The 27,444-nt window shown below is 37.9% G+C and overlaps 2 protein-coding genes across 2 annotated transcripts; one reads left to right on the plus strand and one right to left on the minus strand.

Moving 5' to 3' along the window:
* Positions 1-402: 402 nt before the first annotated feature.
* On the minus strand, positions 403-3,756 carry LOC109039445 (MKI67 FHA domain-interacting nucleolar phosphoprotein). Its single transcript, XM_019054928.2, has 5 exons — positions 3,659-3,756; positions 3,027-3,185; positions 2,042-2,150; positions 1,650-1,864; positions 403-528 (listed from the first exon to the last, which is right to left on the minus strand). Exons 1-5 carry the CDS (start codon positions 3,671-3,673, stop codon positions 487-489), a joined length of 540 nt encoding a protein of 179 aa, XP_018910473.1. The 5' UTR covers positions 3,674-3,756; the 3' UTR covers positions 403-486.
* A 4,817-nt stretch (positions 3,757-8,573) lies between these two features.
* Positions 8,574-26,297, plus strand: knk (cytochrome and DOMON domain-containing protein knickkopf). The gene is made up of 13 exons (XM_019056066.2): positions 8,574-8,756; positions 9,592-9,811; positions 10,416-10,524; positions 13,762-14,000; positions 15,246-15,420; positions 16,681-16,786; positions 20,364-20,500; positions 20,991-21,126; positions 21,435-21,624; positions 23,006-23,106; positions 23,322-23,576; positions 24,540-24,647; positions 26,021-26,297. The coding sequence occupies exons 1-13, from the start codon at positions 8,711-8,713 to the stop codon at positions 26,227-26,229; spliced, it is 2,031 nt and encodes a 676-aa protein (XP_018911611.2). The 5' UTR covers positions 8,574-8,710; the 3' UTR covers positions 26,230-26,297.
* The last annotated feature ends 1,147 nt before the right edge of the window (positions 26,298-27,444 follow it).

The raw sequence follows: 27,444 nt of genomic DNA on the forward strand, positions 1-27,444 counted from the left end.
GCAAATAAATAAAAAAATATAAGGTACTGGGTGGGTGGTAAAGAATGGGATGGGAAGACTGGAAGACTGGGTGGGATGGAGATTTGGAACCAGAAAACATACTCTCTGAAGATCATGATGTGAAACATGTATATCTTTCCTGATTCACTCGCATCAACTGTTCATAACTCTCACGCATTTCAGAAGATTTCCTCTTCTCTTTAAAGATCATGATCTTCAAAAATGCATGATGGACAAAAAAGGAGGCCTACTGCTTTGTTTTGGGGGGAAATCAGAAGAGCGTTAATGAGTAAAAAAATAAGAACTTCAAAAAACCTTCCCACCTTGAGATTAAGGCAAATTTTTGTCATCCTAAAAATAACAGGATTTGAAAGATAGGGGGCAAGAACAAAGCTAATTAAATAAAAAAGCAGCTTTTTTATTGCAATAAAAGATGTAGTGAAATAAAATATATACATGATAAATACAGAAGGATCAACAGAATTCTTAGGCAGATTCAGTTTCAAGCTGAGGCACATCGCTGTCAACCTGCAATTTCAACAAATGAAAATATAAATAAATCAACTGGAAAACCAGATGCAGTAAAAGAAGTTTCATAATGAACCACTGGACAAGGTGCAGATTTAAGCGTTATGGTATCATTATCTCATCTAAATTTCGCATGGAACACGAACTGTGCAATGATAACTATTGAGAGTAACTCCTAACCCAGATAAGAAGTTTTTCAATGCAATAATTCAAACGTTCCACTCTTTGTGAAACTACGATCTACTATAGTCAAATCGGAAACTAAAGAAAGCCATAACAGTATCTGCAGTATGAAAATATAGCAACCTCAATCTCTGCGCTTCAGTTCAGCTGTTAACTGTTAAAGTATGTAATTTGATTCCTGTACATACTCTGGTTTTTCTAGTGAGCAGGAAATTGAAACTTCTTTATAAAGCGCTAACAAAAATGTTAAGATCTTTGTTAGGAATTAATGACAGTATTTTTATTAAGTAAATTATGCTTACATACAATTTTGAAGAGGATATTATATCAGAATGCTTAAATATGTACCTTGGCTAGTAGTCCATTCATAAACAGAAACGCAGAAGCTATAATACAAGGAGTCCTGACACAACTGTCATTGGTCATAATTGGACGTATCTCTGTTAAACAGAACTAAGCGCCAATTTGAGTTCCTTTTGAGGAATTTAGAATGCCAGATAGCGCGTTCTGTCGAACGAAACTAAGCGCCATGGAAAAGCATTGCGAGTGTAGGACGGAACGAGCTAGACGCCCGATTCCGCCGCCAATCCAAGCCTCCCACTACCTTCCTCCCCCTATGGCGCATGGGTCTGTTTGATAGAAATGCGTCAAATTGGTTATCGCTTGTTATGAACTTATGTGAAATTATAGATAAGTGCAACTTTGCAATATGAATGAAGGAAGCTGCTTTATTATCACGAGTAATAATAGTATGACTGGGACCCCTTTAATTCCTGTAACTGGAGGGCAGCAGCCCCTTAGCAACTCCTTATCTCAACAATAGAGAAGTCTTTTTTTCATAAATAGTGCTTGAGATTTGTCTATACCTGGAATGAGAATTACTTTATAAGAGACACAAAAAATGGTTAGAGAGAAAATGTTAAAAAAAGTGTACCAACCTGAAATTCAAAATCAATGCCAAGTTTGCTGAGGTCTGCATGAAGTCTACGTAAACTTCGCCTTTGCTTCTTTACTAACCTCGTCTCTTCAGAGGGAGATTTGGTTTTATTTTGCTCTTTCACAAATTGATCCCTGTTCCTTAGTGCTATTGGCCTGGAATTTTCTTTATTCTTCAAGTATCGCCATTTTTTCCCACCATTTCGGATGTACTTGACTACAAACAGACAAAAAAATAATTCAAGAGTTGACGGTCATGGATGAGCATAATTAAGACTTATGTCCAGCTTAAGTTTAAAAAAAGGAGAAAAATTAACACATGGGTTTAGCCTCAATATTAAAAGCTCAACAAAATGAATTCATTGAAATATTACTGACAAAAGTGTGTACTTACCCTTCAGTAACCGTTTAAACATTAAATAGTTATTCATCGATTCTGCAGCAATTTGGGCAACTTTGTCAACTTCAAATTCCACGTATCCATAGCCTTTCATTTTACCTTCCTAGGAAGAGACAGAGAAGAAACCAAAGTAAATTAGAATAAAACAAAAGCTGAAAGCAGCATGATATACTTTGGGTCAAAACTTATGAAATGAAAGGGCATACTTTGTTGATTAAAGATCAGGACTTCATCTTCTTATAGATTTTAGACGTTTCATCTTTCTTTGAATTTATCTTGAATGTGTAAACATGAGATGGTTTTGAAAGATGCAGCACACTGATGGTTGATGACTTGCATAGTAATGGCGAAACTGTGAAACAATGTATTCCGACATTCAGATGTTTGCATGGTTACAGATTTCATGCTACACTATTCTTTCCACATGACTCAATGCTTCTGCTCACTGAACATTTAGATTATCCAAATTACAGCTAGGCCCTACGCCCTGGAATCAGTTGAGGCTTTAAGTGCCACAAGGGCACTATATTGTAGGCGCCCTTGTCATTACACCATCCTCATAACACCTCTTGAGGGCAAAACTTATGATTTTAAAAGAATAACGGCTATTACTTCGGAGTGCACTTATGCTTCCTATTTTCAAGAACTGTGTGAGAGAAACATAGAGTAAATAGAGTCGTAATGTAAGTGGAAGAGCTGGCGTCACTTTTAAGCGCTTTCCAGATCCCAAATTCCGAGACTCCTGTGTGACGCTGGGTCACTTTTTCGATACATAATGGATTGTTTGCGATACACGGGTACCCGGCCACCCGCTGTAAACAAAGAAGATAGGAATTACGACGTATTCCACACCGCACACCAGGCTCGAAACTCGTCGAGCAGAACATGGCGCCAGCACTCCCATTTACATTACGACTCTATGTACTCTGACTCAAGATTGGCAAAAGGCTAGAATGAAAATAAAATATAATGAACTGACCCTATTTTTCGGTATGTAGACATGTGTGACTTTACCAAATTGTGAAAAGTACAATTTTATTTCTTCTTCAAAAAATCCATGTGGGATGTGCGAAATGTAACACAGTCCACGCTCACTTGGAGATTTAACTTCCTTTGTTTCCTTCTTTCTTCTGAAAGACTAAAACAGATAGAATACAAACTCAACGGTTAATTTCCTGGAAAACTCATCAGTTAAAAATTGATAGAAATATGATGATGCAGAAACAAACAAATTAGACCCAAACAACTACCTCTTGGCACAAAGTTTCATGACTTTGATGAGAGTTGATATACATAAAATTTGAATGTTATCTCAACGTACGATAAGCTAGTTGTACGCATGCTAATACTTCCAGAGGGACAATAAGAATTATGAATATGCTCTGACAACAGAGATGATTTAAGTGTTCCGACATAAGGCTTAGTTACGTTAAGTTACTGAAACTTATTTGTTGAAAAGATACAATATGGTCAAAGATACAGAATTATTAAGTAATGTTGATCATGCAACACGACTCTTAGGAACCGACTATCTTCTTGTAACAGTAGGCAACTGTAGGGTGGTAATCAAGTTTCGAAACTGAAAAAAAAAATTCTGAAGATGATAGTTACCTTGAATTTTCCCATTATGACGAAAATAAAACGAATTACAAGAGATTAAGAGAAAATAACAGAGCACCACGCGTTTCGATTGACATCAAAACACAAAAAGACTTCAGTCAACGGTCACATAACCTCAAAATAACATGTAAGCAAGGTTGCTCAAACACCAATCCTAAAATTTTTAGATCTTGTTTACAATAATTACGAAGAAAACAAACATAGGTAAAATAAATACAACGAATTCAAGATGAAGGAGCAGTATAATCTTTCATATTTATTTTTTAAAAAATGAGCAAAAAATACGAGGATAGTTAAAGAATCACAAATTAGCATTATATGATTCATCTGGGATTTCCATGTCTTTAAGACTTCAAAAAGAGACACACTGAAGAAACGCAAGGCGGGACAGTTCAAATGTTCAATTCTTATCTTTGGCGCTTTGGCGTTTCAAAAAATGAGTACACCTATTTGCATTATGCATGCATTATAACGTTTGAAAATCTCCAGTTAGCTTTTAATACTTGTAAAAAATAAAAATGGCACTAAAACCAGTCAAAATTTCCTCTTAACATTGTTTTAAGAAAAACTGTTGAGAAAAGAAGTCCCCCCCCCCCAAAAAAAAAAAAAAAAAAAAAAAAAAAAATATGATCGTATGCTAATTGGACCTTTCAATCGGAGGATCTCTCGAATTTATTCATCGACGTAGAACTGAAAATATTTGGAAATAAAGGATAAATATATTTAAACAGGGCCGGATGAAATTTGGCACAGCAGGAGCGACTGCACCGGGCGTAATCACAGCAATAGGGGCGCTAAAACTGAAAGGAAGGAAAATCTATGAGAAAAAATAGAGAAGGATGAGAAAGGAGTACGATAAGTATGCCCTCGTCCTCTGCATGTCTTGACGGAAGCCATACACGACGTGCGTCTCTGCTGGTTCAGATACAGTCAAGCTGAATCCCACCTTCGATTTCACTATTTCAGCGCATAAGCAAAAAATCTATCTAAGAAGTTATCTATTCAAAAATGTTCAGTTATCTCTCTCCAATAGGCTTTGCTTGAACAAATAAACAATGCATGAACCTATTGCCAAATATAGCCCACTCAATTTTCGCCTTCAATTTCGCCGCATAGGCAACAAACATACCGCGGAGCACGAATAGTATTATGCTTTGACTGAAGAATGTTGTTGTAGACTACAACAACATTCACACACACATTGGGATTTAGAGCTGAGGTTTGAGGGAGCATCATAAACGGAGCCGCATCGGCGCGCGAGGTGGAGGCCCGGCGCGGACTTTCATGCCGCGTCGATCAGTGCGCCGGGGGAGCGCATATGCCGTTGAGGCGGCTTCACCTGGTGAAGCCGACTCCCGGCTCCTTTTCTGATGCTGCATCAGTTTTGATGCTGAGTCCAGCATCAAAATTGAGGCGGCTTCAATTAGCAGACACGTCGGACGCCAGCGCCCCGAGCCCGGCTGCCGGTCGGCTAATTGCACCGGGCTGTGTTTTCAACCCTTCCTCGGCGTCCACTTCTTAGAACTTCTCGGCGAGGCGTGGGCCGCCGCCAAGACAAAGGGGTGTTCCGCGAATTCATCGCCGAGTCCGAGGGTCGCGGTCTTCTGGGACAGCCCCGTCGGTAATTAAGCTGGGTGGCGGGTCCGAAAATTGAGGCCGTATCGGGCCGCAAGCCGACGGTCCGGCCTCAGAGGCTGAGGCCCATGTTGGTCCCTGAGCCAGCATCAAACCTCAGCATCAGCGCTTGAGGCTGGCTCGGTCGGCTCTCCAGCATCGGGCTTCAATGCCCGAAGCCGGCGCCGGCAGGTTGAGCGCATATGCTTTGACAAGCCGCCGTTTTATCGTCTATCTCTCTCCCACTCATTGATCAGATGCGGCAACCCGCGGCTCGTCAAAGGGACACACACACACTCGCAAAAATACAGGCTGGGCCTCGTAATTTGGTCCGCGGTGGTAGTGGCGAGCCCGAATCCGGGTGCCCCGAAAAAACACCGGAGTGCTTTCCGACCATGAGCCCTGGAAAGAACGGCCGTAAACGGGGACTAAGGCTCATCTTGGATTGGTCCATACGCTGTTTTGTCCTTTCTCTCTCTCGCACTCATTGCTCAGATGCGGCACGTCAAAGGAGCACACTCGGCTTTGACAAGCCGCCGTTTTATCGTCTATCTCTCTCCCACTCATTGATCAGATGCGGCAACCCGCGGCTCGTCAAAGGGACACACACACACTCGCAAAAATACAGGCTGGGCCTCGTAATTTGGTCCGCGGTGGTAGTGGCGAGCCCGAATCCGGGTGCCCCGAAAAAACACCGGAGTGCTTTCCGACCATGAGCCCTGGAAAGAACGGCCGTAAACGGGGACTAAGGCTCAACTTGGATTGGTCCATACGCTGTTTTGTCCTTTCTCTCTCTCGCACTCATTGCTCAGATGCGGCACGTCAAAGGAGCACACTCGGCTTTGACAAGCCGCCGTTTTATCGTCTATCTCTCTCCCACTCATTGATCAGATGCGGCAACCCGCGGCTCGTCAAAGGGACACACACACACTCGCAAAAATACAGGCTGGGCCTCGTAATTTGGTCCGCGGTGGTAGTGGCGAGCCCGAATCCGGGTGCCCCGAAAAAACACCGGAGTGCTTTCCGACCATGAGCCCTGGAAAGAACGGCCGTAAACGGGGACTAAGGCTCAACTTGGATTGGTCCATACGCTGTTTTGTCCTTTCTCTCTCTCGCACTCATTGCTCAGATGCGGCACGTCAAAGGAGCACACTCGGCTTTGACAAGCCGCCGTTTTATCGTCTATCTCTCTCCCACTCATTGATCAGATGCGGCAACCCGCGGCTCGTCAAAGGGACACACACACACTCGCAAAAATACAGGCTGGGCCTCGTAATTTGGTCCGCGGTGGTAGTGGCGAGCCCGAATCCGGGTGCCCCGAAAAAACACCGGAGTGCTTTCCGACCATGAGCCCTGGAAAGAACGGCCGTAAACGGGGACTAAGGCTCATCTTGGATTGGTCCATACGCTGTTTTGTCCTTTCTCTCTCTCGCACTCATTGCTCAGATGCGGCACGTCAAAGGAGCACACTCGGCTTTGACAAGCCGCCGTTTTATCGTCTATCTCTCTCCCACTCATTGATCAGATGCGGCAACCCGCGGCTCGTCAAAGGGACACACACACACTCGCAAAAATACAGGCTGGGCCTCGTAATTTGGTCCGCGGTGGTAGTGGCGAGCCCGAATCCGGGTGCCCCGAAAAAACACCGGAGTGCTTTCCGACCATGAGCCCTGGAAAGAACGGCCGTAAACGGGGACTAAGGCTCAACTTGGATTGGTCCATACGCTGTTTTGTCCTTTCTCTCTCTCGCACTCATTGCTCAGATGCGGCACGTCAAAGGAGCACACTCGGCTTTGACAAGCCGCCGTTTTATCGTCTATCTCTCTCCCACTCATTGATCAGATGCGGCAACCCGCGGCTCGTCAAAGGGACACACACACACTCGCAAAAATACAGGCTGGGCCTCGTAATTTGGTCCGCGGTGGTAGTGGCGAGCCCGAATCCGGGTGCCCCGAAAAAACACCGAAGTGCTTTCCGACCATGAGCCCTGGAAAGAACGGCCGTAAACGGACTCTAAGGCTCAACTTGGATTGGTCCATACGCTGTTTTGTCCTTTCTCTCTCTCGCACTCATTGCTCAGATGCAGCACGTCAAAGGAGCACACTCGCAAGGCTCGGCGCCGCATGCCCGAACGGCCGCTACCTGGGCATACGGCATTGATGCTGAAGCTACGAGTCGATGCTGTACAGCATAACCTCATGAGGCGCCTCAAATGCCTGGTTGTAGTATTGGTAGGTATCGTCCGTCTAAAGTTCGCCTTCAATTTTGCCCCCTAGGCAACACACGTGCCGGGGAATGCGAGTAGTAATCTGTTCGAAAAACTCAAATTTACATAGCTCTGTAATCTTTGATTGAACCTATAAACGATATTTTGCAGGTGTCGTCGATCCGAAGTTCGCCTTCAATTTTGCTGCATAGGCAACTTACCTACCGGGGAGCACGAATTGTTATCTATTCGAAAACACAAAATATGGCTCCATGAACTTTGTTACACCAATAGACTATGCGTAAACTTATTGACAGATAGCGTGAAGTTGGCCTCAATTGTGACGCAAATAGACTCAGGGACGGGAAGTCCTAAATACACTTGAAATAACATATGAGGGACTTTAAATTTTTGAATTTTTTGTGGGTCCTCCCCAGAGTCCTTCTTTTCTAGCAGCAGCAGTTTGGCAAAGTGTTTTTCTTAAAATCTCGTCTAAAAATATTTGGTGCAAATCATCTTTTTTCATAGAAAAAAGAAAGCAAAAAAAAAAAAACTTCCTGCCACATAAAACCTTTTAAATGTACCTAATTTTCAAGCGAGCGTTTTGTATAAACCATGAAAAAATATCCACTTGAACATTTTTGTGCGAGAATGATAAATGGGGAAATAGCATTGTTGAAGGTTTAGTTGACCTTTGCATTGAACGGATGTCATCATCTCAAATCTCGATGTGAGTTTCAAATGCTTCCCAACTTAGATAATGTCCTACGGTTTTTTCTTCGGTATTTTTTTCTGAAAAGTCGGAAATCCATTTGTAGGTAGGAACTCCACGCTAAATTAGTTGGGCAGAGTATAGCCATGTTGAATCCTGATCTTCTGTCGCACTTTAAAAGTGCGTAATTTTGAAGACATTCTCAAAAAGTTTTCTTTAAAGCCGAATTGGACGGACACGGTGAAGAAGTCCGTCATTTTGAAAACTGGCGCTTCCGCGTCTGTGTATGACGCATGTGGAGCGCAAGGACCAATCAGAAAGTTGCTGATGCGTTGTCGGAAATGTTTTTGCAAAATGATAAGGTCACGAAACTTTCTAACTACCGTATCGCGTATCACCGTATCAGCATCAGCGACAAATGCTTTCAACTCTTCCTTCTTGTATCCAGCTGTCAATTCATATCAAGTGAATTCAAGAAAATGTGTTTCTTTTCATTTCACGACCCTTAATAATGAAGATTTCTGTTCCATATGTGCTCATTATTGCGCTCTTGATCAGTAAGTTCTGTCATCATATCTTTGAATCCTAACCATAACTTTCACTAATTATTCATTCCAGCAACAATGAATTTTTATCTCATGCTGAAGTCTTCCAATATCCCCACGATTGCCTTTTCAGGGTATTTGTGTCCTTTTTTCTTACCCTCTTACTCAATCAAATGAACTATCCTGTGAGAAAGGAACTAGCCACATGAGAGCTTAACCTAGCGATTCCAACTGTTGCATGTGAGAGCGGAGACTTAAACTACCGTATAAGAAAGTAGACGGTTGCACATTTTTTGTTTTTATTGAGAAGGAGACTGGATGAATACGCCATTACAGTCTCGCATTGAAACTCCCAGAGCTCCTTTTGTATCTCTAATGCGATTTTTTGGTTTTTTTGGGCTTTGATCTCCTCTCGGAACAGTGGAGACCCAACAATAGTTGACCATCCTGGTACCTATTTTTTCAATTTTGTTTTCTTCTATGCCATTGCCCTAATGAATGTTTTTCGAACATACACTTTTATCTAGCAGAGTGATATCTCTTCTCACCGAAAAAATCTCCAGTAGAATTACCTCATTATTTGGTAAGGGTAAGACCAAAGTCACTCTGACGAACAGCTGGGATCTGCTCTCGGTTGAATAGACATGCCATATTTTGCATCAGTCAGGTCTTAAAACTGGGCAATTTTTTAATTTGAGGCTGGAATAAATTAACAAATTCATACATACATACCAAAGCCATTGAGTAAGTTTCCTCTATTTTTTCAAAGCTGTTCATAGTAGATTATACTTAATTTTCAACAGCTTAGAGGTATTTCCTTGTATTTATTGGACTTTCTATTTTCCAGAATGTTGCTGTTGTGAATCTGAGCAGTACCGCGGAAATTCAATAGGAAAATTAAATTCCTATCATCATCAAGTATCTGGGGACGTGTTTGCTATCAATGAGACTTCCCTTCTAATTGCAAACTTTAATTATGATGGTAATGGCGTAGATACTTTTTTTTGGGCTGGAACCAACAATCGACCAGGTCCTGTAGGTTTCATCGTTCCAAATGAATATGGAAAGTAAGTTATTTACGTACTTTAATATGCCTTTATTTTTCTAATCTAAAATCTGTAAAAAATCTGTGAAACCTTCAATGAATGATGTTGAATGAAGAATTATGTTGTGTCCTCTTTTAAAAAAATAAAATGGAAGCAGAGAATTTTAAACATCACAAACGTCGTTTATATATGGTCCGATACATGGTCAATATGTTTTTAATATTACATGCCCATCAACGAATCAACAGTAAAAAAGTAGGTACACTTTAATTTATTTCTGGATGCTGAAGATTTATTTTTATACAGGGTTATTCAAAAGTCACGCACCACTGGCCATGAGGGGGTGGCCATTTGAAATAATTGAGCTACCCCCACCCCCATCCCCCCGAGGGGATCAAAAACTGGAAAATACCTAAAAAAGTTTCCCCCTCGATATGAGGAGAAACATCTTTAACCGCAAATCGATATCATAATCAGAACTAAAGTTATAGCCAGGGGTGCGTGACTTTTGAATAACCCTGTATAATCTTCAAGGATGCATACATTCACTGTTCTTCAATTAATTAAAGTATTCCAATGCCTATTTGAAAAATTGTCCCTTTACTTATATTGTGAATCATTTTAGGACTGATGTTCTGGGGCGTTATTTCAATAAGGATATAACTATTTCTTTATCAGATGGGAAGAAGCTTACGGACATCAAATGGTTTGCAATATATGATCTAACAAAGCAGGTAAGTCAAGTCAGTTTTTCATTATTTTCTTAGGCTCTCATTTATACCTCTTTTCAATGATGCAAAATACTGAAGTTTCTCTTTATGTAGCATACTTTGATAACACTGCGTTTCATCTCAATGCCTTTTAAGTAGTTGAGAATGAAGTTTGGAAGAGATGAGCGTAATTTCAGAAATTTCTTCCTGTACCTGTTCAGGGTCCCTGAATTCATAAATACGTCCTATTCGTCGCCTCTCAGGCGCAACAGTTTTCCACGTGAAGTTCTACATAAAAATCCATGCCTCATGCTACCGTGTCAAGGAAGAACGCCGTATGAGCCTTTTGCAGTTGTCAAGTTTCCCTCGATAAAAACCGAAATTACTGGAAAATTAATGAATATTTCTTTTCGAAATCTTCCGACAATTGTGTACGCAATTTACTCTGAAATATCTGAAAATGTCAAAGGAAAATGTGCATGAATGTCGTCGAAAATAAATGTTTTATCGAGGGAAATTTGGCAACTCTCGAATGCTCATACAGCGTTCTTCCTCAGCACAGCAGTATGGGGCTCGTGCGGAAATGGAGATACACCCTTACGTCTGAGAGACTGCGTATTGTGCCGTGCTAAGGAAAAACGCCGTATGAACTTTCGGGTGTGGCCAAATTTCCTTTGATAAAACACCAATTTCCTGGTAAACCTATGAATATTTTCCTTCCAATTTCTCAGATGATTTTGTTCGTAAATTTACCTGAAATTTCTGAAAATCCGATATTCCGACATAACCGATGGATATATCGACTAATCAACATTAAAACTCGATTTTGTGTGTAAAAATACGTAGGAACCGTAGTGTATAACATGTGTAAACAACGATAACAACCCTGTAGACACATCAAATCACCAAGTTAATAGCGAAAAATAAGCGGGAGTCTGACCCCTTTGCCCCCCTCGTAACTCGAAAACTGTTTCTATACTCATCTTCAAATTTTTTCCAGAGTTTTCTGTTATTATAAGCTTCCACTTAAACCTTGGTTCGATGGTCAAATCGAATACCGAAAAAGGGGCGAAATTTTGGTAGGCTCTTTCTTAGGGAGAAAAAAGGAAAGTTGCGTCAACCAGAAAAAATAAAATAAAAAATGCGATCAAACAGTTTTTGACGTTTTAGATGTTGTATCATTTACGAACCAAGCACTTCAAGTCGGACCGCGTTTAGCAGAAAGGAACCAAGCCACACAGCTGTTGCCAAATTTAACTGAGCAATTCAATTTTCTTAAGAGCACGCTTGGTTGGATTTTTCTTAATTAACTCAAACCTTTCTTTTCTTTTTTTCTTTTAAAATTAACTTTCGTACATAATCTTTAACTTCTATACTATAAGCTCTCAAGCCTCCTAATTTTGCGAAACTGGTAACGCTTAGTTCCAGCGTTCTACCGGGCCGATTTTCATGATTTTTGCGGCTATCGACGGGCAATTGTCTCTAGATAAGCCAACTCTTTTCAGATTTTCAAAATATGGCCCAGGTTTTTTTATATTACGTGGTAAAGTTGCGAATTCTCCCATTTAAACAATGTAAATTTATACTTTTTGTCATAGTTCGTTTGAGCGTTCTACCGGGCCGATTTCCATGATTTTTGCGTAAATCGACAGGTAATAGGCCCTAGATGAGCCCGCTGTAATCAGATTTTGGAAAAAGGACCCAGGTTTTTTTAAAATCACGTTATAAAAGTGAGTGAGTTTACAGAATGCTCCGGTACTGCTACCGCTATGCGCGGGAGGATGCGCAGTGGTCGAGGAGGTTGCGCAGTAGCTGGGTAGCCTGCGCATCAGCTCTACACTTATCTACACAAGATTCGCACCTACGACTTCATGTCGAGCGGTGGCCGAGTCGTCTAAGACGTCGAATGCGTCCGCTTTGAACTCAGTGTGGGTTCGATCCCCGACTCATGAAATCTTAATTATTACCTGACTATCATTGTTCATTGTTTTACTGCAATATTTCATCAAGCAGTCATTCCAAAACGCGTCCTTTTAATTTTAAAGTAATTTTAAGTAAAGTTTAAAATTAAAGTATACCTCATATCGTAATTTTTTAGGGGAAAAATAAAACTAACACTGATAGGAGGGTAAAAATAGGGCCGCGAAGCGGCCCATTGATGGCGCGGAGCGCCTTCAGGGGGTTGGGCCGCGTAGCGGCCAGGGGGCGTAGCCCCTAGTTTCCTTCTATGGTTCTGCTACTAGGGTTAAGGAATTTGCTTCGCAATATCTAGAAAATTCACTTGAATTTGCAAAAAAATCCGTACAACCGTTTTCATGTATAGAATCAAATCGCTCGATCAAATGGACCGCATTTAACAGAAAAGAACCAAGCCACATCAGCTGTTGCCAAATTTAACTGGCCAAGTCAATTTTTTACGAGAGAACGTTTGTGCGGATTCTTTTGAAAATTTTAAGGAATTTGCGTCGTACTATGGACAAAATTCACTGAAACTTTCACGAAAATCCGCCCAACCGTTTTCATGTAAAAAATTAATTCGTTCAATTAAATTGGGCAATAGCGGATGTGGCTTGGTTCCTTTCTGTTTAACGCGGTCCAAGTGTGACAACATCTGATGTGGCTTGGCTCCTCGCTGCTTAACGGGGTCCAGTTGTCCTCAAGTACCTGTTCAAGCCACAATATTCCTCTCAGTTATGTAAACAAAAAATCTACCCAGAAATGCTAAGAATTTTATTCACGAGAACAAAATGATTATACAGATTGGTTTTTGCAATTTTCTGGAAAAAATTAAAAATTTTCCTTTTAATTTATTTACTGAAAATAAAAATGTATTCAGTCATAGAAGGTAAATTAATAGGCTTTGATTTTTGCAAGTGAAGGAGGTTCAGGGCTTTGAGAACCCTATAGTCCCAAGGAAACACACTTTATGGGCAGAAATTTTCAACATGATCATTCAATCATGATTTTATGAGTTCTCTCAGAAACAGAAAAGCAGAATGAAAAAAAAAAGCAAAGGAGATGGATAGACAGGTTGATTATGATCACAGTAGTGCACTTATACCCAGAGTAGTCATAGCATTCAAAACAAACTGAATGAAAATAGTTTCTCCTACTTGAGGTGTCAAAATGCAGTGAAAGCCTTTGAGTATTTCTCTTGTTTCCATTACATAATGAAATTTGGTTCATAACTCAGCCTCTGTTATTATGGCAGATTTTTTACTCTTGATTTTTCACTTTGAATTTCCTAATCCTTTGATTCAGAGCACCTTTGGCGATGTCTACATACCAGATGAATTTCTGCCACCTAAACCTCAAGAAATCACCCAGCTCAGCTCTCGCTCTCATGGTGTTAGCTCTGGCCCATTGCAGCTGATTGATGCAAAAACTATTCGCATTCCGAAGTTCACGTATAATGGCGCAGGAACTGACACTTACTTTTGGGTTGGCGTTGGGCCTTTACCATCAACCAAAGGACACAAAGTACCCGATGAATACGGATAGTAAGACTTAAAATGATTACAAAACTCTTCTACTTGTGTTTCTATAGTTTTTTCTACTTTCCTTCCCAGCCTCAAGCTAGATCCATATTTCACATGTGTCAAAGGGACCCCACTGATTAGAAGAGAAATCAGTCAGAGTATAATCTCCTTCCCTAAGATGGAGAGGATTAACCGCCTACACCAAAGAACATAGTAAGCAGATCTACAGAGAGAGAGAGATTAATATTTAGGAGGGTTGATGACCTTGACTAGGTATCCTGTAGCTTGTCTTGTCAACGGAAGTGAACAGTCAACCATTTAAGTTTTGTCAAAACTAAATTTACTCTGAAGATATTAGTCAAAGGACTACCTAATAAACAGATTATCAAGAAATTTGGCGTTGGCTTAATTTCACCATCATTTGATTTGATGTTCTGTATGCTTGATGAGGTATAAAATCGAATTTCCTTTGTGTCAATCTAGTGAAAAATGGGACTAAAAAGTGAATTTTAAATGTTTTTACACCCAACTTCTATTAGAAATGTTACAACATCTTATTTATGATCAAGGAGAGCTTAAAATTCTTTGCAGGCCAGGAAGATTAGATGGTCAGAGAAAATCAAATTCCTTTTAACAAAAACAGCCTCTCGGCACAGCGTCTACACATAGCAACAGTCCCACATTTTTATGAGAAAAATTATTTTTTCAACTCTTCTTCTCTCAAGATTTGCACTCAGAAAGTCAACTCATGGTGCTCAGGAACATCATATCAGACAATGTCGAAATTCAGCCGGCTCCAAATTTCTATGTAGTCCATGAGTAGTCCTCTGAGGAAAACTGAAGAAAGTTTTATTCTCCTGAATGCAGCATAAATTATCATTAAATGGTAAATGGTCCTCGATACAATGTCAAACAGATGGGTACCAATTCAACTTTTACTCTAATGAAATTTTTTTCTGCTTGGCTAATTAAAAGGCGTTCCCTTTTCTTTCCTCTTTTTACAACAGAAGAAAGGTCCTTTTTGCTCTGCAAGTGATTTTAGTAAAGTGACCCTGTATTTTGTAAATTCAAACATTTAACTGTTAATCCTAAGGTGCTATGTCAGCAATAGAATATCTGTGCTGGTACAGAAAGTGTGATTGTTAGCTGCATTATTTGTCAAAAACTTCATGTTTCCAAATCATAGCTTGTTAACAGAATGTATTCATGAATGCTTTACAGGTGGTTGCCATTTTTAATATGATTTATTTCATTGTATGTTTACAGCCTTGACCCTTTACGAGTGTATGTTGAAGAGACAATCAATGTTGAACTCCCTGGGCAGTTGACAATATTTGACATCGACTGGTTTAGCATTTTCAATGTTGCCACAGGAGAAAATTATGGGTCAGCCACCATACCCGACAATCCAAATGTCCCCCCATCTCTGACCAAAACTTACGTAAGCATCCTCTTTTAATGATCCTCTTCGTGGAATGTTTCATGTGCAACGTCCTTTTTGCCCTGTATGATTAAGCGTTCCTCAGAATTCCTCGTTGTAAAGTACTTATGAATTGTTGATGAAATTACCTTTCTCCCGATCACTTTTTATCCGGTTTTCAGACAATAGCTATTTCGATGTTAATCATCATCATCAGGTCACTTCGACTTCGATTCGGTAAACACTAACAGTCACATCTTATATTGTTAAAATTTACTAAAATTTACTATAAAACACTTTTAAAATACTCGTGGGTGCACCGGTGCATACTCGTGGTTAATTTTAACAATATAAGATGTGACTGTTAGTGCTTACCGAATCGAAGTCGAAGTGACCTGATGATGATGATTAACATTGAAATAGCTATCGTCTGAAAACCGGATAAAAAGTGATCGGGAGAAAGGTAATTTCATTAACATAATGCAGCCCGATAAAAATAAGTTCAACTTATGAATTATTGCTGCAAACCAAATTTTTTTCTTGCATCAAGAAAAAATCGAGAAAAGGACACTTCAAGGGGTTAAATTTCTTTACCTAAACAGGTGGGCTTTCACAATTTTTTTCTCTTTTTGCTTTTTAAAAAAAAAATCCTTGCCCCAAAAAATTTCCTCACAAGCTCAAGGAATTCCAGCGCCATGTTTAAGCACTCTCTGCATCTCTGGCTTGTTGCAGTGTCTTGGAAATGGTATGTTGTAGGTCTAAGCATGTTAATGTGGTTTACATCATGTTAACAAATAGGGTCATCATTTTTATCTTAGAAATCAGGATTTCAATTTTAAGTCGCTGAAAATTAAAGATAGTCATAAAAATCATCAGAATACCTTCTCCTCTATTCTCCATATTGCTCGTAACTCTTTTAAAATTGTAGCTCAACAGGCCAGTCGCCATGGGCACAAAATTGTGTATTGATGGCTTAAGCTAAAGTATGGATAAGCAAAAATTTACAAGGTCTGCCCAAACACCAAAAAAGGTCCAATTTTAACAGAGATATTGCCTATCGAAACATGTGACAGACGTCATTCACCAGTAAATGATGTCTTATACTGTATTTCTGTAATTACATCAGTGAAACTTTGCCTAATTGTGCAAATATTTTAAGTTTTTGAGGGGTTGAGTATACTTTTCTGCAACTGTAGAATTTGTCTCTGTTGGTAATTAACACATTCTGTTGCTTATTACTTCATTACTTTATATAGTATAGATAATGGTTTATTGTTTCAGGCTTACAAATCATCCCTGCCAAATTGCATACAACTTCATAGAGATTTCCAAGCTAGTTGGGAAATTTTTGGACCTCAGATAACCATACAGCTTGCTGGGCAGATAGGTAAAGTAACCTTTAATTTTTTTTTGTCTGGCGGAAGATGAGAGTTACCTTTACAATTATTTCCTGAATCTAAACTACAAATATACTTTTTACTAATGATCAAATTAGTTTGACTGTATTTCATCTTAAGGGCTGGTCCCATATTCATCCTTGTTTTCACATGCTAATATTTCAATTTTTGTCATTACCCTTGCATAATTTTATTCCTCTGTCACCTGACATGTAGAATAGGGTGTCCCACTTTGAGGGTCACCTCCGAATTTTGATGATGGTACCCTCTAAATCGTTGACCCCACTTATAAAAATAAGATTGCACTAAAGAAAAAAATTCTAAAAAATTTTTTAAGGGTTGCGCACGGCCAAAAACTACCCCCCGGAATAGGGCAAAATGCAGAATTTTGTCCATTTTGACGATTTTTTTTAACAACATTGTAATTGAGCTAGGGCTCTGAAAATTTCACAGTAAGAGCATATGTTAGGGCACTTTCAAGAAAAATTTTTGTTCATTTCATCATGCGTTTCCATTTTTTGCTAAAAATCCTCAAAATCGGCTAAAAACCCGAGAATTTCAAGATTTGTATTCTTGTCTTACGACGATTTTTTCATCTTACAAAGTTAAATTAAACATATAAAGTATCATTACTTGCATCTTGATACTCATTTTGACCGAAATTCACACTTCACTTTAATAACCCCTCCCCCCTCACCCGTATTTTTAACCGTAAATTCAGCGTTACCTAAGTCGCGATAGGTGCATGGGTTTTTTTTCCTTTTCCATTAAAGATTATATTTGTATTCATATTCCTGCATTTTAAATGTCGACGTAATGTTTCATTAAAGTGGTACTTACCTATGAAAAATGGGAGAGCATGATGTGAACTTTCTTTTTTTTTAAAAAAAAAATGGATTGTATTTTTGAAAAAAAAAAAATAATTTTACTAAAATAATTGGGAATGGAGCCAAGCGCCAAACAATTAGAAACAACATCATTCCTTTCTTCTAAAATACTTTAACAGAAGCTCCGGAGGAAAAGAAGAAAAACTGAACTGAGTATATCTCAGAAAAAGGAGGTGAGTCTTCCAAAAAAAAGTGGCAAGGTGCCTAAACAGTAGAGGAAATGCATGATTACTTCCTCTTTGAATACTTAACAACTGACGCTTCAGCGATAACAACATGACAGTTCATCCCTCTGTTTTCGAAACTGTGGCTATATTTCGGCATGAATTTGATCCAACAGGAAGTGATTTAAAAGGTCTTCAAAAAGTTTGCTTATTCAATTTAAGATGTTTAATCTTTGCTGGTACAAATCTCAGCGTCCAATAATTGCCCTTCAAGATGATTTGCAATTTACAAAAAAGTTGCTTCAGTACAATAGTATTGATAAGAGAGTATCAGAGGCTACATTGGCCACTTTTTCAAGACAATACAGATATCTTAGTGATAGGTTGGAGCCTCTGTCTGTTTTTGATTAATTCATTTCTAATAGCATGAAAAGAAAAATAGTTAAAGCTTTAGTAACTAAAGAGAGCATTGATTATTATCTCAATAAACAAATGAAAAATGACACTGAATTACACACATTTTCATCCTATCATATGGTTGATTTCAAAACAACAAAAAAAATGAAGAAATTGCATCACATGAATAATTATAGGATCTTCTTTGATGAAACTTCCACCTAACATTACCAGGTACATAAAAAGAAAGGAATAATGCATTTCCTCAACTGTTTTTTGCCACCTTTTGCCTCGCACTATAACCTTGCCAGTTATTTTTGGAAGACTAAACTCGTTTTTCTGAAGTACACTAGGTAGTAGTAGTTCTGAAGTTCTGAAGTATACGAAGTAACCTAACTTTTTTGTAAATTACAAATCATCTTGAAGGGCAATTATTGGACGCTGAGATTTGTACCAGCAAAGATTAAACATCTTAAATTGAATAAGCAAACTTTTTGAAGACCTTTTAAATCACTTTCTGTTGGATCAAATTCATGCCGAAAATATAGCCACAGTTTCGAAAACAGAGGGATGAACTGTCATGTTGTTATCGCTGAAGCGTCAGTTGTTAAGTATTCAAAGAGGAAGTAATCATGCATTTCCTCTACTGTTTAGGCACCTTGCCACTTTTTTTTGGAAGACTCACCTCCTTTTTCTGAGATATACTCAGTTCAGTTTTTCTTCTTTTCCTCCGGAGCTTCTGTTAAAGTATTTTAGAAGAAAGGAATGATGTTGTTTCTAATTGTTTGGCGCTTGGCTCCATTCCCAATTATTTTAGTAAAATTATTTTTTTTTTTTTCAAAAATACAATCCATTTTTTTTTAAAAAAAAAGAAAGTTCACATCATGCTCTCCCATTTTTCATAGGTAAGTACCACTTTAATGAAACATTACGTCGACATTTAAAATGCAGGAATATGAATACAAATATAATCTTTAATGGAAAAGGAAAAAAAACCCATGCACCTATCGCGACTTAGGTAACGCTGAATTTACGGTTAAAAATACGGGTGAGGGGGGAGGGGTTATTAAAGTGAAGTGTGAATTTCGGTCAAAATGAGTATCAAGATGCAAGTAATGATACTTTATATGTTTAATTTAACTTTGTAAGATGAAAAAATCGTCGTAAGACAAGAATACAAATCTTGAAATTCTCGGGTTTTTAGCCGATTTTGAGGATTTTTAGCAAAAAATGGAAACGCATGATGAAATGAACAAAAATTTTTCTTGAAAGTGCCCTAACATATGCTCTTACTGTGAAATTTTCAGAGCCCTAGCTCAATTACAATGTTGTTAAAAAAAATCGTCAAAATGGACAAAATTCTGCATTTTGCCCTATTCCGGGGGGTAGTTTTTGGCCGTGCGCAACCCTTAAAAAATTTTTTAGAATTTTTTTCTTTAGTGCAATCTTATTTTTATAAGTGGGGTCAACGATTTAGAGGGTACCATCATCAAAATTCGGAGGTGACCCTCAAAGTGGGACACCCTAATGTAGAATCAGATCTGAAAGTGAAACAACATGCATTAAATACCTATTCTGTTTTCCCTGATATGATGCTGAATCATTATTCCATCATTCTGGTGGAGAATCATTATCGCAGACCTTCAAGTTTGGTTGTTTGCACTACCAGCTCTATTATTTTATTACATTGTGGATCTCTGTCCACGTATTTGAGGTTTCTTTCGGCTACCATCTTTCGTTTTACAATCAAGTCGCATGGTTTCACTCATTTCTCCCTCAATGGATTTTACTTATCCATTTATGTAAAATTTATCAAGGAAAAAAAAAAAAAAAAACAAAAAAAATAAAAACAATAAAACTGTAGAAACTGTGGATATTTTTTCCTCAATTCCTGGCACCAAGTATTTTTTATTTTCTTTGAATCTTTTTCTTACTTACAATACAAAGAAGATCTATCATTACAGAATTTGTGTCTAATTTTTATTTCATGCTTTCTTTCTTATTTATTGAAAGAAACAAAATCAAAATTCTTGTATTTCAATTTTGATTAGGTACTCTTGAACTTTTTTTTGACTGGAAAGTGAATTTTACAAGATAAGTTTTACTGCCTGTGTTTTCAGGAGAAGATGATTATTTAGCGTTTGGAATGAGTGGAGCATCAAACAAAGCACGAATGGTTGGAGCAGATGTAACAATAGCTTACATCGACGGAGCAAGAGGAGCTGCAACAGATTACAATATAACAGCTGAAGCAGCGGTATGAAAAGTTATATTTCAGTTTTCACCTTCTTATGGAGGGCACAAGCAGTGAAGTCACTCAGTAATGAAAGATTCTTTAGGATTAATGGAAGTTTTGACCCAGCAGAAAAATAGACACGGTTCACCTTATTTCAGACATAGCCAAAGTGTATTTGGTTTTGTGAAAAATTGAAGACGGAATCAATGAAGTGACGAGCAAAGAATTATCCAACTTCAAACTTGGCAAAGTGCATTTGAAAATCTTCAAATTCTCATGTTTTTCTTTTTCTCCTTAAACAAGTGTAAATGCTGGAAAGAGTATCCGGGATGTCAGTCTACGTGATGAATAATTTGAAGTAACAAATTTTAATGCTTGATTCCAACCAGTTTTCAATCCAATTAAAATTGAACATTTATCTGTGGTAGACATTATGCAAAATACTGTTTTCTTTTTATCTTTCTTTCTTAGAAGGTTTTGTATTGAAAATTATTAATATTTTCTGTTTTAGTGTGTGAAAGTACTCGGTCAGTACCGAGGTGTTTGTAGAGATGAACTAGTTGGTGGGCAAGATAATAATCAATTGCACACGGTAGAACGAATTGACGGTGTAACAATAATTACTTATCGGCGCACACTGATATCATGTAAGCCATCAATTTTTTTCCATATTATTTGGATCATAGTAATCATGTGATTTTCTTAAAGCAGTATCACTGTTTCTATATCGCTGTATTCGCTCTTGATCCATTCACTTACTGTGCTCGTAACATAAAAACATTTTTTGCGGTTTGGTAACATTTTAATAAAAATGTTCTCCACCTTTAAGCTCCTCTTCCCTTATGAAGATCTAGCATTGTTTTAGTGAAATTTCCTCTCTTTAAGTTTGAAATTGGTTTATTTTTATATGCAGTTTATTAAGTTAGTTGTTTTTTTTTTATCAATTCAATTTTAGCGGATCCTGGAGACAAAGAGTATAAAACAAACGGAACGAGCCACATGATCTGGGCAATTGGACGTTTGGACAAGAAGAAAGAGCCTTTCTTCCATGATGTGTATCCAAGAGGCTCCACTGCAATAGAGCTTGTACCTAAAGAACCCTTTTATAACTGCGTCCAATTCTCATACTCAAATAAGGACAAAAGGTAATAAGATACAATGACTCTTTCAAAACTCTTTCAATATCAGTGGACAATATTAATCAATTTAATTTTTTTAAAACTATTTAGGAGTAGTATTCTGAATCCTTCCTTTTATACAATGCTTCTTGAAGAGGATGTGCGTTATTATTAGGACATTTTGTAATCCAGAGAATCTAACGATCTGTAGAAGACTTCCTACTTTCTTTATCTTTTTTCCGTGTAAATAGGGTAGGTGGGGGTAAGAGAACGCATTTTTTGGTTTTCCCGTATTTTCGTGACCGAATAGACTTTTAAGGCAGGAAAAGTGGTCAGGCACCTACTGCAAGCCCTCGTGCACAAATGCCGACTTCATTGTCCGAATTTAGAAATCAAATCCATGGCCGTGACGATTTTTTTAAAAAAATTTGAAAATGCGTACTTTTGCCCCATTTAATGGGGCAAAAGTACGCAGGTGAAATGTTTTTTTAGAAACATCTCCTGGGCTCCAAATCGCTGTTAAATCCCGGAAAACGACTGAAACTGGTCTCTAACACTCTTACTTTGAAAAAAAAAAAAAATTCAGTCTCCACAAGCTCTCAAATAATTTTCGAAGTCAAGTTTTTTTAAGCAGGAAAAAAAAAGTTTAATTGCATTGAACAAAGGAACATAAAAATTTATTAAGATAATGAGTTCCCTACATCCTCTATTTTAAAGTTCCTTTATACCCCCCCCCCCCCTCCACAATGCCTAACTTTTGGGCGCGTACTTTTGCCTCATTCTGGCTGCGTACTTTTACCCCATTTGTAAAAATTGGACAACATAAACTAAAACTTTGAGCCCAAGGTGTGAAAACAACTACGGATTATACAACACTGTAACACTTTTATATGGTGCCTGTTCGATTTTTTCCATCAACTATTCTACTCACAACAGACAATACAAATACTAAAAAAATCGATCTTTTTCGCATGTAAAGTGAACTTGCCTCATAATTTCATCAAAACACATCCGTCTCGCACAAAACTTTGTCAACAAGTGAAACTCTGTGTTGCCAACAACCAACACCTGGTGCCATCATAAATTCAAACAAAGCGTGTGAAAAAATTAAGGTGCGTACTTTTACCTCATTCGTACTCTTACCCCCACCTATCCTAAATTCATTTGAGCAGGAGGGGAAGTCAGAGGTAGTCATCTGTATTTTTCTTCAATCAATTGCTGCAAGTAGCTTCTGAACGAATTTTCATTTTACAATTTGAATGATTGATTTCTATGTGGTGCGCCTCAAATTGGTAGACTTTGGTCGTTTTTAATTGAATTGGTTTAATTAGAGGTAGATGCCTAGTTTAAAAGTATGAATATGTTCAAATTTTACGAGTCCTGAACCTATTTTTTCCAATATGTACAGGGAACCTTGGGAAACCACAAGAATCATCGACCGCACTCTTCGAACTTACACCGCCACTCTGGGACCTGCAGGAGGGAAAAGAGGCTACAGAGGGATTACAGGTGAGACACCTATTCACTTTTCTTTGTCTTGTATTTCTTTTGTTTAAATCGGAAATTTACCTTACATCTCTTCGCAACTTGGCTTAGCTCATGCTGGAAAGACAATTTACATTAAATGAGGTGCTTAGTCTTTTTTTTGTCCTCCAAGATATTTTCCATCTTTACTGTTGTTTTGTGAGTTGCGTTCATTTATAAATTTTCTTCACCCTTTTTAGGAAACCCAAGTAGCGGCCTTGCATGGTACATTAATGGGGATTTGATCCCTGAATTATGGATGCAGCGTGGTCTGACATATGCATTCATTGTGCATGGAGGGAATGACCCTCATAGCCCTGAGTTCTATAATCCATTAATCATAACTGATGAGCCTCATGGTGGATTTGATAGACTTAAAGAAGAAGAACAAAAGAATGTCAGAGTTCTTGCTGGAATCCAGTTCACTCTACGTGGACAGCCCAGACCCACTGCAGGTACGCACCCAATTTTCATTTTTAAGCGATTCAATGCGTAAGCATGATCACTTCTTCCGATCCAGTCACTACTCTAAAGATCTGTGGTTCACCCCTTTGATCGAAGCAAAAATATTGCGATCTATCGCATACTTCAAATGGTCCGTTTCTGTTGAAACACTTCTGGACGAAAGAAAAGTTCAAATGAGGAATTTTATAAAATCCGGGCTCATTTCAAGCGCATTTCATTTAACTTTTGGGTAATTATTGATGAAGAAACAGTTTTTATACGCGCTCAAAGTTTTATACGTCAATTAATCAATTACTCGATTGTGAGGGTATGAAAAATCTAAAAAGAAGTCAGCTAATTTTAAATGTGTTAATTTTTGCTTTCACGGCATTGCCATATTCCAACTCGCCTCCGGTCGATTAAATTTAATAGATAAACTATTCGAGGGAACATTGAATTGCTTCCTTATCCGACACCCGAGGGCCGGAGATGTCAGCTTGTTTTCAATTGATATTTTACTTGCATTGCTGTTCATGTCTCCTGAAACAAACCAACTTTTGCCATTTATAAAAATTTTGCTCAAGTTAGCGTCTTATCAATCGAAGGAAGAAAATCATTAGCCTGCTTTAATATGTGAGTTATATATATGTTCGTGAATTGGCTCAAAATACTTGAAATTCCTTGTTCATCCAGGGTATTATCTTGTAAGAGGATAAAATATGGAAGATTATTGCGGAATAACTTATGAAATTTTGGAAATGAGAATGCAAGAAAAGTATTAAAAATATTTAGTGTTATAACGCAATCAGTTTGTGTAAAAATATGAACTTGGCTGTATAGTTTTTGACTACAGACTTTTTTTATTCCTTTTTTTTTTTTTTTTTTCCTTTTTGAAGAAACATAGCATTCTCGGTGTATCTTTATAATTTGATTAATCTTGCCAGATTTCACGATCAGTTTAAATTTTTTTTCAGCGGGTGCTTTGTGTCTCAAACGTCATAAAGGCATTGATCGAAGACTAGATGACAATTTTCCTACTTTTAAGAAATTCAACCGCTCTCTACTTTTAGACTGTGATAAAGGTTTGTATTTTTGATGTATCATATTTTTCCCCTGTATTTTATGGTTTTTGGGCATTGACAATGAAATTACCAAACCATGTATCCCCGTTTACCGCATCCCAGATTTCCCGTCATACTTTCTTTGTAATTTAAGCGCTAAAATGTTTAATATCATCCCTCAAAAACTTCCAAATTTGTATTTTCAGTGTGGAGAATATGCTAGGAAATTTAAAAGAATGATGTTGACACACATATCTTCTCATATCTTCTCCATAAAGAAAACTGAAATCAGAGAGGAGGTTTTGAAACACTACGATCAAGATACATGATTGGGGGCTTCAACCATCCATATCTTAAAAAGGATGTGTCCCTTTAAGGGGGGTTTTTTGGCCCAAAAGGTTTGAGGGTCTAAGCATGCTAGCCTTTTAGTTCAGACCCTAAAACATTCAGAAACACTCATTTTAGCTGAACCAGTTGTATCTCTAAGGAATTGCAAGCAGTTGAAGTTCACTGATCATAGAAATATTAGTAACCAATCACCAGCACATTGTGCCCCTGCTGTGGTGAAGCTTGACCACTGTGTGCCCATCAAACGGACTATGCACTACATTAGTGACCTAAGTATTGTTAATTATTTCAAAAACTATTCACAGACTTACAGGGTTACTTTTGCAACTACTGAAATTGAAAACATTGCTACGAAATTCGAATAAGTTTCATAGGTATATTTATTTATTTTCCAGGATTGTGAAAAGTGACATAAGTTCACTTTTAAGTGCCAGCACAAGGGACTACCTTTTCATATTCGAATATGTTAATTTTTAGTACACCCATTACAACATATTTAAAGGAGAAAGTGGTAGTCGCTTGTGCTCATACATTAACAATCTAATTTAGGACCGAAAATGAGCAATTATTCGAGAAAACTGCAAAACTTCACTACTTTGTGCTGGTAAATTAGGCAAAAACCTTTCAAAAACACCTCTAATAAGGACAAGTTCTCACAGGGTAGATGATTAGGAGTCGATTTGTCCATGCATGACATTATTCTAAGCTGTTTCAATTTTCGACCAAAGTTAGTGCCAAAATACCCTCCTTAATGGGACACATCCTTCATTTCTATTTCTATTCGTCTTTTTTTAGAAATTATAGCATCCACTATGTTCTCTAAGGATATCAGGTTGACTATTAAACTAGTAAAAGCAGGTTTCTTTATTATTCCTACTGAAAGGGTAGGGGTGGAGGTAATTATAGCGCTCTTACCTATATATTTTTCTGAGGTTCATTTTGAGTTTTCCATACTGTATCCAAGTTTTGTGTCATAAAATGTGGCTAAGTATTATGAGTACATTATTTTTTTTTAACCCTTAATAATAAAGCGTATATATTTTCAGGAGATCCTGCCCTTTTGGAGGTGACTCCTAACTCTTCGTGGCCTGATGTTGTTTACTATAATAGCTATACACATTCTAATATGGGCTGGAAAATTCACATTGTTGATAGTTTCAACCTCCTACACTCAAGTGCAATACACTCATCGGCTGCGTTAGTCGCACCTATCTGTATTCTTTTTGTAATCTATCATCACTTTATTTTACTGTGACAAAGTTTCATTGTTAAGTTTTTTTTATATTCATTCACTTTAAGAATACACTTTTGTACCTTTTTTAAGTAATTTATTTCTTTATTGATTTTTGATTCTTAGTTATGCCTCTCTCTCAAACTGTAACAAAAGTCGCGCAACAAAATTTTTGATTTAGTGGTAGTTCAGAAGGTGAAATCATAATACAACCAAACATCTTAGTTCTAGTTCTGTTTTAACTTTGAATGATTGTTGGCTAATTGACTTTTTAAGCTTCAAGAATAGCAGGAATTAGTTTGTAAGGGGTGTCTACAGTAAACAATTTCAAAGAGGAACAGAGAGAGGACACTGAAATCTACAAATTCCTGAAATTCATTGAAAATGACCTTATCTTGAGGAGAATTGCAGGCCTCTCTGGTGAGGGAGACCTAACTCCTCAGCATAACTTGTCCCCTCACCCCAAAAAAAAAAAAAAAAAAAAAATGACAAATGCATGGCAGCTCTCCCTTCTTGTTACGACAGAAATTTTTAAAAATGTCAAACATGATCAATGAGGATAAAATTTGTATAATTTATAACCTCATTTTTTTCTGAAATATTAAATCTCTTAACTCAAATATATAATGGAACTTAAAATCACTATCTACTGACAGCAACTGTCAAGAATGGTCTTAAAAAATGAAATTCAAGATGGTGCAAAACTCAAGTTTTCTGGTACCTAACTTGTTCTTACTCAAGTAAGTATTACTCAGTTATGTGCCATCTTGAGTAAGAACAATATAAGAAATTTTTTTTTATCAGAAAGCATGCCAAAAAGCACTGAAAAGCCAGAAAAAAGTCAGGGATTATTCAATTCAAAATATTTAAAGAGTCTTGGAATTTTTAAATCCAAGAAAGCTTGCCTTCCTGCAAACAGCGATGATCTCGATATAGATACAGACTCCGTTCGTTTTTGCCAATTATAGTTCTGCAAATTGTACTATTTGGCAACGCTGCCACTAGAGAGGATAGTAAATAGGTACTCAATCGAATACGAGTTTTACATATTTCCAAATATTAAATGTCCCCCATGCTCCCAGGGGAGTTGAAAGGGGATCCTCTGTGCTCCCATGGGATCTCAAAGAAAATTACATAATGTGTTTATAAATCTAACTTTGCGGCCCTCGGATCTTCTGTTCCATCTCTCATCCGTCCCCGCGCGTCCCATGGCTTTGAGGTTCAGCTGGCGGAATTTCA

The sequence above is a fragment of the Bemisia tabaci genome, chromosome 1, assembly GCF_918797505.1.
Source record: "Bemisia tabaci chromosome 1, PGI_BMITA_v3".
Classification (NCBI taxonomy): Eukaryota; Metazoa; Arthropoda; class Insecta; order Hemiptera; family Aleyrodidae; genus Bemisia; species Bemisia tabaci.

Bases quoted from the DNA above. Each gene is read 5' to 3' on its own strand.
- LOC109039445 (XM_019054928.2), bottom strand. The intron at 1,865-2,041 runs GTAAGTACACAC...GTCTGTTTGTAG, and splicing joins GTTTAAACGGTTACTGAAGG to TCAAGTACATCCGAAATGGT. The intron at 529-1,649 runs GTTGGTACACTT...TTGAAATTGCAG, and splicing joins GCATTGATTTTGAATTTCAG to GTTGACAGCGATGTGCCTCA.
- knk (XM_019056066.2), top strand. From the start codon at position 8,711: ATGAAGATTTCTGTTCCATATGTGCTCATTATTGCGCTCTTGATCA. The intron at 8,757-9,591 runs GTAAGTTCTGTC...TCTATTTTCCAG, and splicing joins CATTATTGCGCTCTTGATCA to AATGTTGCTGTTGTGAATCT. The intron at 10,525-13,761 runs GTAAGTCAAGTC...CCTTTGATTCAG, and splicing joins TATATGATCTAACAAAGCAG to AGCACCTTTGGCGATGTCTA.